At 45.1% G+C, this 13,206-nt stretch overlaps 1 protein-coding gene across 1 annotated transcript; it reads right to left on the bottom strand.

Moving 5' to 3' along the window:
* Nucleotides 1-1,521: 1,521 nt before the first annotated feature.
* On the bottom strand, nucleotides 1,522-12,049 carry LOC129381059 (uncharacterized). The gene is made up of 3 exons (XM_055063526.2): nucleotides 11,473-12,049; nucleotides 8,511-8,621; nucleotides 1,522-1,699 (listed from the first exon to the last, which is right to left on the bottom strand). Exons 1-3 carry the CDS (start codon nucleotides 11,892-11,894, stop codon nucleotides 1,522-1,524), a joined length of 711 nt encoding a protein of 236 aa, XP_054919501.1. The 5' UTR covers nucleotides 11,895-12,049.
* Between the last annotated feature and the right edge of the window lie 1,157 nt (nucleotides 12,050-13,206).

Raw genomic sequence — 13,206 nt, 5'->3', positions numbered from 1 at the left:
TATCGGAGCAGACATATGTTACTTCCATTCAGGTAACATCCTTTACACGCGAACACACGGTACCAGAGTGAGAATGAAGGTTACTTAATGTCTGAGCATATTTGGACCAAATACAGAACATAAATGTCTCGCAAAGGCATCAGCAGTGTTCGAGACATCGGCATTTTCATCATCACTACATACGTCTTGAGCTCTCTTTTTTCAACAGTGAGAGCACACGTTGTTCCAGAAATATCTTGATTTACCTCTGTTGCTGGCTTCAGCAGGTTAAATGTGGATGAATTTATTCACCAATTGCAAAGGTAATCAAAGCGCCTAAATACAAGCTTCTACATATCTAGGCTTTATATGCCTCGCTTTTCTGTGTGCGCGGTCTTTCAAATTTATTGTCGTTTATAGTACTTTACAAAACAAGTGAATAATTTTGACCCGTTTTGTCGGTACAAATATGCGCAAGCCAACTTTGATGGCCTTCGTAAACCAATTAGACCAACATTAGTTGTCACATGTACGAACGACCAGTGCTAGTTTGGAAGATATTGGTAGAAGCCGAGGGAAAAGTTTCCTTTGCGCTTTGTGTTCTTATCGGAACGGATAATGCGTTTGTGAGCTACCAGAGTTAAAGGAAAACTTAAGCATGGGCGAAACTTGTGATAATAATAAGATTAATAATACTAATAATAATAATAATAATAATAACAACATGGGTAATCATGTTCTCGTGCTTCTACTTCATCTTCGCAACCATTACCTCGTCAGAAGTTGCCGTCCGCAAGTCCCTCTTAGGTTTGAGCGATTCGAACATATTTCTCTGTATGCATGAGAGTATGTGTTCGTATCTTGCGGGTATCCCCCAAGCAATCCTTAAAAAGGGAAGGCTGAATCCTGGCCCTTTTAGAAGGAGTACGTTTCGAGCACAGCGGCATGCAATTCCAGAGAGCCCTGTGCTTCCGTGGATGCGATCACATTGCAGGATGTGACAGCTGAGCACAAGAACATAACCACTTGTCTGCTCTGGCCACCATGTAACAAAGCAGCCTTGTCGAGATCACGTCGTAGCTTTTGAACGGTATAGCTATAAAAAAAAAATCAGAACGACAGTGAGAAATAGAGTGCCATGGTTCATTCAATTTCGCCTATTACCATCGCCCACAAATACCACGCTCAAGGAATCAACATAGCAACATATTTCGATCGCAAAAAACTGTATTTTAAATACATGTGACAACACTAATTTCGCACAAATACACTGAAAGAAATGTAAAAAGTTAAGAAAAAGAAGTGCACCCACTACCGGCAAGCGGCGCCACAGTTTCGTTGCACTATCGTCGCGGGATAGCGACACGGCGACTAGCTCGCAGCGGTTAATGGGGGCGACATCGCCAAACCCTGCGCAACGTGGCCATCCGGTGAACGCAGTGCAGCCGGCAGCGCGCTGCCATACGTCGGGTGTGGCCATCGCGCCAGCGATCCGAGTGCACTTTGAAGTCGCTGGTCACGTGGTCAGGAGAGAACGCACGGTCAGCGACTCAGCTTGGATAAGCGCAGCTGAGGAGGCTCTAAGGCCGCCTGCAGAGCTTGTGGTTGTTGTGTCGCTGCAGCTGCGACGAGGTGCAGCCGAGCAGACGGCAGCCACACGTGGGCGATGGACCCTGCTGTCGGGATTATCGTGCTGCCGTCTGCTCCGTTCGGGCCGAACCTGATGGAAGAAGAAAAACGATGCCAATTGTTTGTGACTCAGCCACGAGGAGAGTCAATGTCCTCTTAGCAAACGAAAAATTTTAAAATTTGTTACAGCAAGTGAACGTATACTCTATCCAGCAAAAGAACATTTTGATGGTTTGAGCTCGTGTGAAGCTGCTAATGATGTGTTCTGCGCAATTAACCGAATAGACTTCAAAGTAGCTACGATACTTTCAATCTCTTCAGAACATTTCTGTTTTACACATCTAGGAAAGAAGGTTTGTCTATATGAAGGAGGTCTGCCAAAGGAATCGTTATCTGCTGAAGAATCTTTAGAGAGCGTACCTGTAGAAGAAGAGACAGGGCTTGTAATACACAACAGCAGCGTACGAAAACATAGACGAGGTCGTATACTATTCGAATTACTTCAACCACTCCCTCACCTAACCCTTAACGGTGAAATAAAACACTATGTCTAATGCTTTCTGCGATATGTATAGCGTATTAGCAATGGAAGAGAAATAGGCGTTGTAGAGCTTTTCGGACATGGAAACTCAGTTGTCGGAAGCACGCAAGGTGGAGGAAGGCTCATGAAAGAGAAAATTGTCATCGACCTGAAATTCCGAATTTTTTCAGAATTAAAAAAAAATTGGTAGCTAAATAAAATTTCGCTTTCTGATAGCTAGTTTTCACTGTTCATTTTAACTTTAACTGTACTAGGACGCTTTAAGGAGACCCTTTAGCATTTTTCTGAAACAAAACTTCTCAGCTTATGAAAAGTTCGTCCTGGTCCGGAGAGATCGACCTCGTGACTAACGCCTTTCATTGGCGGTCTTTCTACCGTCTGAGTTAAAGAGTAAGTTTACAGATGGAAGCAGGAAGGTGAATTAATCGACATGTATAAGCGCGCTGATAGAAAACATCGGAAATCAGTTCTACAGAAGCGCGCAAGGTGGAGGAAGGTTCAGGAAAAGGAAAATTGTCATCCACCCGAATCCACGTGTTTCGGTTTGTCGCTTGATTAGTCTTCAGGCTGCGTGTACTTAAGCTGGCCCCCTCGTTATCTCAGATGGTTGAAAGACCACACCGGAAAGGCGTTGGTACTGGTTTTGATCCGCGAACCTGGATGAATTTTTCTTAATTGCGTAGCTTTCTTATATAGGCAGCTCATCTGGACACGTAACAGCTAGCGCCCCAAACGGCCGCTGGGCGAAGCTCACGCGTTTTCTTTAGAACGAGCGGGTTTTTCATGAATACCTGAAGGCACAGGGCGAATATTGCAAGAGGCAGGTGACAGAGACGTTCTATAAAACAAGCCAAACGAGAGAAATGCAGCGATTAGGCTGTCTGAAGCAGGAATTTCGTTCTCACAGGCGTTAAAGATCCAGCTTTGGAAGCCTATGGAAATGACGAAACACTTGGCTCGATTTCTTAGGCAAAAACAGTCACTAATAAAACTAAGGCACCTGTCGATATAGAGGGTAAATCATCATCATCATCATCATCACCACCATAATAATCATCAGCAGCAGCATCATCAGCCTTTTTATGTCCACTGCAGGACGAATGCCTCTCCCTGCGATCTCCAACTACCCCTGTCCTGCGCCAAGCGATTCCAATTAGCGCCCGCGAATTTCCTAATTTCATCGCTCGACCTAGTCTTCTGTCGTCCTCGACTGCGTTGGTCTTTTCTTAGTACCTGTTCTGAAACCCTAATGGTACAACGGTTATCTAAACTTCGCATTACATGACCTGCCCAGCTCCATTCCTTACTCTTGATGTCAATTAGAATATCGTAAATACCCGTTTGCTCTCCGATCCAAACGGCTCTCTTTGTCTCTTGGCATTATGCCTAGCAATCTTCGGTCCATCGCTCTTTGCGCGGTCCTCAACTTGTCCTCAAGTTTCTTTGTCAGCTTCCGAATCTCTGCCCCATAAGTCAGCACTGGTAAAATGCACGGATTGTACACCTTCCTTGTCAATGTAGTATAAGTTCTATGTAGTCCGAAAAGATCTTTTGATTGATGCCTGGCTCAACTCTCCGCACTCACCGTAGCGCTGTTCTCTAAAGCGATTTTGGAAACACAGTCCTACAATCTCCCATGGCACCTTCTTAATCCAAACCTTATCATTGTTGCACCGTCGGAAGCAGAGGCCCAGCGGTTTAATGGCACGCTCCTATCGCTGCATGTGAAGCGGGTAGCGCTTTACTTCCACGGTATTTATTTTTTTCAGCCAGACAAGACTTAGTTCTACAGTCTCCCACCAGAGCACGGAAACAAAAACTGAAACCTCAGTTGGATTATTTTTTTTACAGTGTTGCTGTTGAAATATTGTTTAATATATTGCTTTGGAAAAGTCGTAGCAATCTGTTGCATACTTAATTCTTCGCGTTCATAGTAAGAGTGTGTTCCTTCGACAACATACCTAGGTACATACATGCGTCTTTGTGCTACGTATGTAAAAACATAAAGACAAAGAAAAGCTACTTTGCCATTTCATGCGCGCAATGCACCTAAAACGCAGAATTTGGCCCCGCCACTGAGAGCAAGCAACATACGTTCCTCGAACGCCGCTTATACAGGCCTCTCTAATTGCTTCAGAGAAGTGAAATAGCAAACGGGGGCCCAATAAAGTAAATCTATTCCAATGTGTTTTTATTCCAATCTCCTGACGTCATATTTACGTAACCGTCGACGCAAGCATAGTTCGGTGACCCGTGGCGTTGTTTACAGAGGTCAATGGAAAGCTCTCGTAGTTATAGGACGTCACATTGGTTTGCTTCTGGAGCGAATAGCATAGCCTACCATGGCACATTTTTCTTGTCTAATTAGCGGACAACTGCAGAGGAGTACATAGAAGTGGAGAGTGTTTCAGTGGGGCCGAACTACCGCCGTGAAAGTATAGAACCGGACGTGGTGGCAGAGCCGGCGTCGGCGATTGGTCCGCTTCGTTTTGCTTAGCTTTCGCTTTGTGGTAGAAGAATGTAGGAACATGCTATGGGAGGGTAAAAATGCCGCTTAAACGAACCCTAAGGATAATAAAGGTGGTAGAGCAATGTCGCGTACCCGTGGAAAAAGCATGCGGATCACAGGGTCGCCAACAAGACGGAATTTCTTCGTAATTAACACGCGTAAACGCAAACTAATGAGTGCACTAGAAAACTCGTATTGCCAAGTTTGGACTGAAGTCTAATTTCATTCTGCATTCACAGATACAGGAGGAAATGAGTTTTCTCGGCAATCCCTCTTCCGTACAATTTTAGTCACGCACGGGGGTGCCGAATTGGCTCGAAAGCATCATCTGCCACTCAAGACATGTTACTATACACATGTAAATCCATTCTCCACTGCAGGTCCGAGCATCTAGTGCCGAAACAATCGGCGGGGAGCCATCATCTATTCATTTCGGAGCAGGTGAGTCGCCAGCTATTCCGAAAAAAAATTAATTTTGTTAGGTCACTTTGCAGTGGCGAATTTTTGTGGTTTTGTGACATTTCGGGACCAGCAGACGAAGTGGGCACAGTCCAAACACATTTGACTAATAGCGGACGGCTGATGGTGAAAAAGGCGCAGAATACGAAATGGGTATTTTTCTTTTGTTCGGTCTAATCAATCATAATACGTCATATGGGTGGAAGAGTCTTCCTGACATATCACGTGACAGACAATCGAAGTGGGGGTGGCCCGAAAAAATTTCGAACAATCGTTGAGGCCTGATTGCAGAAATGGAATAGAATTATTTGGAATATTTTCGCGATATTGCGCCCCCTGATCTTTGGGTAGGTCAGGACCAACTGAAGCGAAGACAAGCAAAATGTAAGAAATAACAAATTTGTGCTAGGCATTACTTTCACAATAGGATTCATCCGACTTCACTGCCTCTTAGACGAACGATACATTATTTTACCTTAACGACTTACTAATTTGCCATTTCATTTGAAGAACAACCGCATCAAAACTTCGGACTGTAAAAATACCCTTGTTCAGACAAGCGCGGTTAAAACCATTGTTCGTTCAAAATAGTATATTTGAAATACAATTAGGCCTGTTTGTATCAAGAAAACTAAGCCTTTTCCACAGCGAAACCGACAAGAACGCCTCTCACTCGCTGAAATGGCGCAGACCTCAAATCACTGAGACCGCAATCGCTTGACTCTTTGGCAAAATCTCAGAGTTTAGGCATCACCCGGGCACAATTGAAATATCGCTGGCCGTGGTTTGGGATTGGCGGCTACTTGTGGGATCCAATACAAAAAAAAAAAAAGAAACGTGGAATTTACCAGGTAATCTTTGTCAACACTGCTATGATAGCCAGGTGCTAGCCATTTAGAATCAAAGTTACCAAGTTGAAACTTCTTTGCGGCCGGGCTTTAAACGTGACATACAGTGTCATTTCGTTTTGAATACTTGAGTTTCGAAGCGCCCTAGACGCTTCGGGGGGCGCAGAGTATGAGTCAGGGCTCACTTTTCCATCGGCATCCAGATGTATATATCTGCACGAGGGACTGGTCACTCAGCTGAGATTCTGGATTTTCTCAAGACTAATGACGGGGCAAATCAGTTGCGCAATATATGCCTCGTATAAGAGAACCTAATCACTTTGTGACGCGTTCTCCTGCGTGGCGCGTTTTCTTCCACTTTCTAATGTCTTCAGTGCAGCCACATTATACGCTGTGCATGTGGCTGTTGACATCGGGAACCGGATGTCAGCCAAGGCACATCGCCTAGGCTGAGAAACATGCTTGCGGTTCCTTCATCGCTTCGTTCTACAGTCGGGTGGCTAACAACTTTGCTATTCTTTCGCTCCTTTGAGGACACAGTGACAGTGACTCGTAGCCTCCACAGGGCGATACTATCTTTGTAAGACCATCCTTGACCACCACATGGTCTAGCTACTGGTCTCACGGAAGACTACAGATTTCGAGGCAAAAGCGGACCGACAACGCGCTGCAACACTTTCTCCATCGCTTCATTCTTAAGTTGGCCTGCTTGTTTCTTTCTTTTCCAAATATTTACATATCAGTTGTATGCTTACGGTATTTCTAAAATAAAATAATTTATGGGGGTTTACGTGCCAAAACAACGACCTGATTATAAGGCGCGCCCTAGTGGAGCACTCCGGAAGTTTGGACCGCGAGGGTTTCTTTAATGTGCACCTAATCTAAGTACACGGGTGTTTTCCCATTTCGCCCCCGTCGAAATTCGTCCGCCGTGACAGGGATTCGATCCTGCTTCCTCATGCTTAGCAGCCCATCACCGTAGCCACTAAGCAATTACGGCGAGTGTGTCGTACTTCTATTTCTCATCCTGCACGTCATAGATAAAAGCAAGCCTTTTATCTATAACACGTAATTTCGTACGAACTTTCACGCATCTATTACCCCTGTTATATTGTGCCTTTTTCATGGTAGATGTATATGGGTCAGGTGTCCATAGAGAAGCCACACATGAATTCACGAAAGGTTAGCAATGGTGCTGTCCGCTTTATGACTCAATACATGCAGCCTTTACAAATATATCGTCTATATATCGTTTAAGTTGTAGACTTGGCGCAGCTTTTTTTTCTTGTATCTTTTTTTCTAAGATATCAAGTTTGATGTGATTGAAAGAAGAGGCTGATTATGCGAACGAGAAATTTGCTCTTCACATTCCGTATATTTATACATTATCTTTCTATCTCCTAACAGCTTTGACTGTAAGGCCAAATTGCCCAGAACGGGGTACTAACGAACAGGCTACGTGCCCCTCTACAAGCTCCCACATCGGTATTTGACGAAACTGCTACAATCCCTTCGCTGAACGTATATTTCACGTTGAGAGATTACGCTACATGATTACCTCAAACAGACCTAGGCAGTAGTCCATCGTGACACCTTGACTTACACGAGCATATATGTGACCTACAATCACGGTGTCTCTTACGAGATAAGATGGCGTAAATGGAATACTAATAAAAGAGGCTGCACATTGTGGGGTCTTTGGGTCTCACAGGAGTACCGACCACCACGGGTTCGAGCTTAGCGAGCCACAGGGCCGCGTCAGCCGTCAGCCTCTAGCGCCGCTGCGCGCGAGCTCAGGCCACGAGAGGCTACCGAGCGACGCACGCAAGAACACAGTATTGCCCTAAATTGACGGAAACCGTTTATTGTCTCCAACGGCACCCAACACTGCACGAACGCCCTGTCCCGGGACGGCGGGGAACCAAAGGGGTCCCGCACCACGGGCGAAAAATACAGTTAGGGGCGCCTGTAGCACGTCGCTGCGAGAGCACAGGCTCAAGCTGGGACGCGCCGCTAGGAAAAGTCCCGGCGGCTATGCTACTCGCTCTCGCGATAACAGATGGGTCAACTCGGGAGAGCTCGGGCAATCTCCTTCGGCTTGGGCCTCCGATGAGTGCGGCTCGGCGTGGTACGACCTCGCGCGAGCACTAGGCACCCGTTCTTCGGATTAGCGTCGGGATAGGAACAACACGAGGTACGCGCTCCCCGCACGGGCAAAGGCACCGTGCGTGAGCTCAGTCCTAGTCACAAAGGTGTCGGCGGACGAGAGGAAGCATGTACGTACCGGGCGCTGTCCCAAGGAACAAGAGAGTCGCTACCGTCACGGCAGTAGCCACCAGGGGCCGCTCCGTGACGTCACTAGCTTCGCCCTCACCGCGAACCAGCGCAAGTGGAGCGCCACCGCCAAAACTGGTTCGGAGCAAGGACGACGTGGCAAAAAGGATTGCAGACATGGGTGAAATGCGCCCGCGCAATGGCGCGTCGAATTCCCCAAATCCCCACAACATTCACTGCTGTGTTTTAGCTGGACTGGTGCTTGGCCTACCTCGTGTGTAGCCTCCAAATGGTGTGTAGCCTCCAAACGTGGTCGCATTCGACGAACCGGCCACTCATGGTCGCGGCCGCCTCCGCTCCAAGCATACTCGGATGTTGCGCACTGCGTTGACAACACATGACGACTCTGAACACTGACGTTGAACTGCACATTCGTCAAGCAAGGCTCCGAGGAACGCTGCAGCTCGTCTCACGAAACGTGTGCTGATTTATACTAAGTAACCAGCGCCTTCCGAATCAAAACACTAACGATGTGATCACCCATCCGGTTAGCAAGAAACATTGTGCTGAATACGCACAGTAATGTTAGTTATGAAAATCCAACTGCCATGTTTTAAGATACACCATAATTTATTATAACTCATCCTAACCATACCGAAAAGGTTTTATGGATTGCAAAAACGTTATTCTGTGAGTTCCAGGAATTGGTCTTTTCCCTTGTGTTTAAAACTTGTTTTTAAGGCACGATCGAAAAGTGCTCAAGGAGCGGTACTCAAGGTTAGCGTTCTTTTATTCGACTTGATTTATTCAGGCACGCCTTCATTCCAACCAAAAAGAAAACGAACAATAAAGAAATCGAGCACTTTTGTTGTGTTCAATTTTGGCATTCTCTTCATAAACGGGCAAAAACCTCAACTTCATACTTTTATTCCCCGCTTTTCTCTATGTGACTTAGTGTGGTGTCGGGAAAGCTACCCTTTGGGATAAAAAAATGTCTCAATGCGCGTTTCTTAGTTATTTAATTGCCGTTTTGATTCTTACGCAATTTTTATGGTAGCAGACGGCGGCATTGTATATAAACAGGAGGTCCAATTTAGCACGCACCCAAAAATGTTGTTGCATATGTTGTTCTCGTGGCTATTATTATTATTATTACTATTATTATTATTATTATTATTATTATTATTATTATTATTATTATTATTATTATTCTATGCAACCGTGCTAATTTCTTGGCCCATAGGCTGGAACCCTTCCTGAAACAATTCTATCCAAACAAGTGATGTCATCTAGCTGTGAGGAGAGTTGAAATCAGCTTGGAAAGCAACCCTACGAAGGAACGAATGGATAAATAATAATGATAGACGATATATTCACGCGTAGGTGATAAGAAACTCCCAATTTGCGGAGGGGTTCTCTTTGGCACATATCGTGTTCTTCGTTCCTTCTCCAGTCTTTTTGTAGAAGAATAGCAATAATTGCCCTTTCCGCAGGCTTTATCTTCCTTCTCCCAGACAAGTGCCGATGCGAGACATTGCCGAATTCGCACAAATCCATTCGATGCCCTGGATCGTAACTCCTTGCTTGGCCTTGGGACGTGAGGATTAAGCGATGAAATTGGCTATATTTACGGCATATAGCGGAATATGACGGACTGAGTGAGCCCACATGTTCATTTGAAGCGTAAACGCGTGTACAAAAATATTTCAAATGCGTTCGTAAAAATTTTGCACAAAGTTAACGAATTCTTAACTCTGCAGCAAAAAGATTTCTCCATTTTTTTGTATGCCGTTCCTGTTATCACGGTTACCTGAAACGGATAAATCTGCCCTGGGAATTTATAGCTTATCTTAAGTTGTTCCAGTATTTACTATTCGTTTGCATTAGTCCAACCCACAAATTAGCGTTGTTTTACAGAGCGGTTTCTAAAATATAATCTTTATCCACTTTATTTTATCAGCGTTTACATAAGCTTACCTAACTGCGATATCGTTCTTTTTTTTTTCGTTGTAATTGCTATTGTTGAACTTAACATGGACTACTTAATTTAAGAATCGTCCTCAGAGAGTCCGGAGATTCTAACGTGTTTCATTAAAATGCAACAAAAATGAAATTCCCGATATATTGCATGCAAAGCAACAAATACTCTCCGTTCCAATGAATTTCGATTGGATCTCCTCACTTTCGAAATGAAGGATTCCAGCAGAGACAATAGCGTAGACACCTCGAATTATATAAAGCAATGTAACTTGAAGCAGCTACGCATCGTCGTGAATTTCGCGATGCATATGGCGTTTTACCAGCGGCAATGCATCGAGGATAAAATGAAATTCTGCGGTTTTACGCGCCATAATTCCGATCTGATTATAAGGCACGGCGTAGTGCAAGAAACTGCAGATATACAGATTAATTCTACAGTCTACAGATTAATTTCAACCACCTGGAGATTTTTACAGAGCACCCAATGCACAGTACATGGGCGTTTTCGCATTTCGCCCCCACTGAAATTCGGCTGCCGCGTCCGGGATTTGATTCGACTACCTCGTGCTTAAAGCACAACACCAAAGTCAATAAGCAACCAATGCTGGTGAAAACGCAGACGATAGAACGCACGCCAACGTTACGGCTAATCAGCAACAGACGTGTCAAAGCAGCAACATTGGTGGAAGTTGCATACTCTTCCTCCGAAATTGACCACGATCAACGCATAGTTGCAGATGCTGAATAACCGCACATAGATGTGTCGGCTAATCGTGCGAGAGACTAATTTAAAGGGACATATAATGAATTCGCTTAATAATCATTTGGGCATTTAAACATTGCGCAAGTGTGCAATGTGTGCGGCATCCGACGCATTTGATTTCTTTAAATATCGTAAATGTTCTAATATTAAGCGTACTGTTATGAAAGTGAATTCATTCCAACCATACAAAAACCGTCTGTTAGCTTAACGTGTTACAACGTGTACAATCTCGCCCATCGATCGTGTTATTGCGCAATACAAGCTGAATAATGCGCTACATAGCCAATTGCTATATCAGAGGTATTACTAATTTGTGCTACTGTGTACTCCTCAACAAGTTACACGCCGTCTTTTTTTTTTTTTTTTGCGAGGCAAAACAATCCGTCCATTGGATTTTGACAACACTATAGAAAGAAAATAAAATTTGTCCACTGTGGATGTTCGCAGTGGTCCTGATATATGAATTAGAAAATACCGAATTATTCGTTACCTGTATATTAGAAGGCGAACGGTGACCCTCGAGGCTACCACCATCTGGTGCCAGGCTCTTTGCACGGTCCATGGTAGTTGCATGGTGTCACACTGAGCCACGGTGTCCTTGACGCCCATATCAACGAGCGGGTACCACTCGGTCCTCGGGAACAGCCTGCTGTAATGTCCTGTGAGGCTGCCGCAATTGCGTTCGTCGACCTTGGACCACGGCTTGAGCACAAGGTCCCGATTGTCTGGGAGGACGTCCTGGATGGCCAAGTTGCCGAACACGTAAGACACGTCATCCTTGGCCGCATCTGGAAGTGCGGCGAGTGCAAACGAGGAAGGCGTCTTGCGGGATGGCGTCTCTTCCGAGATGGTTGACAGGGAGCCTTGGAGGATACGGTGGATTTCCATGCCGCCAGGTGCACCGATCCCCATGACAGGTAGTAGGACGATGCCGTTCCTTTCTGCGATCGTTCCAAGCGCGTCCGCCACGATGAGCTGCGTGTTCGAAAGCGGGAGAGAGATTCTCCTTTGCGCGTGGGCCTCGCGTGCCAGCGCGCGAGGGCGTGGCCTCCGTGTCGTTCTTCTTTTTCCTCTCTTCCATTTCAGAACGTTGCTTAGCGAGTCATGGCGTTTTGCTGATACATTCTATTTTGGCCCACTTGCGACCTCTAGCCATGAGTGAAATTAGCTGAAATAAGAGTTTATAAAACCACCACCACCACCATCATCATCAGCGTCATCATCATCGTCAATATCATCATCATCAACAACAACCTGGTTACGCCCACTGCAGGGCAAAGGCCTCTCCCATACTTCTCCAACAAACCCGGTGATGTACTAATTGTGGCCACGTCCTCCCTACAAACTTCTTAATCTCATCCGCCCACCTAACCTTCTGCCGCCCCCTGCTACGCTTCCCTTCCCTTGGAATCCAGTACGTAACCCTTAACGACCATCGGTTATCTTCCCGCCTCATTACATGTCCTGCCCATGCCCATTTCTTTTTCTTGATTTGAACTAAGATGTCATTAACTCGCGTTTGTTCCCTCACCCAATCTGCTCTTTTCTTATCCCTTAACGTTACACCCATCATTCTTCTTTCCATAGCTCGTTGCGTCGTCCTATATTTAAGTAGAACCCTTTTCGTAAGCCTCCTGGTTTCTGCCCCGTACGTGAGTTCTGGTAATAGACAGCTGTTATAAACTTTTCTCTTGAGGGATAATGGCAACCTTCTGTTCATGATCTTAGAATGCCTGCCAAACGCACCCCAGCCCATTCTTATTCTTCTGATTATTTCAGTCTCATGGTCCGGATCTGCAGTCACTACCTGTCCTAACTAGATGTATTCCCTTACCACTTCCAGTGCCTAGCTACCTATTGCAAATTGCTGTTCTCTTCCGAGACTGTTAAACATTATAAAACCATTTATAAAACCGGCAGTCAGTAAAAAAAAAGGGGGGGAGGGGGTCGACACAACGCATGTTGACTATTGGGATTTCCGTATTGAAAGGCATGTCAAACGCTGAAATACTTTTATGAGACAACCGCTGTTTAGATTTGGGCAATACTTGTTGTATTTATTAGATAAAGTTTCAGGCTATCTAGTTCGGGAAGCACAATATCAAATTATGGCTGTGCATATTTCTAAACATGATTGATGAGAACGGGTGTGTCCAAAAAATATACACACGCAAATTTTACACATCTATTTATTTATTTATTTATTTGCGTACCTACTTCGCCC

This window comes from Dermacentor andersoni, chromosome 1 (assembly GCF_023375885.2).
Source record: "Dermacentor andersoni chromosome 1, qqDerAnde1_hic_scaffold, whole genome shotgun sequence".
NCBI classification, from domain to species: Eukaryota; Metazoa; Arthropoda; class Arachnida; order Ixodida; family Ixodidae; genus Dermacentor; species Dermacentor andersoni.
This window is presented reverse-complemented; position numbering and strand designations above follow the sequence as displayed.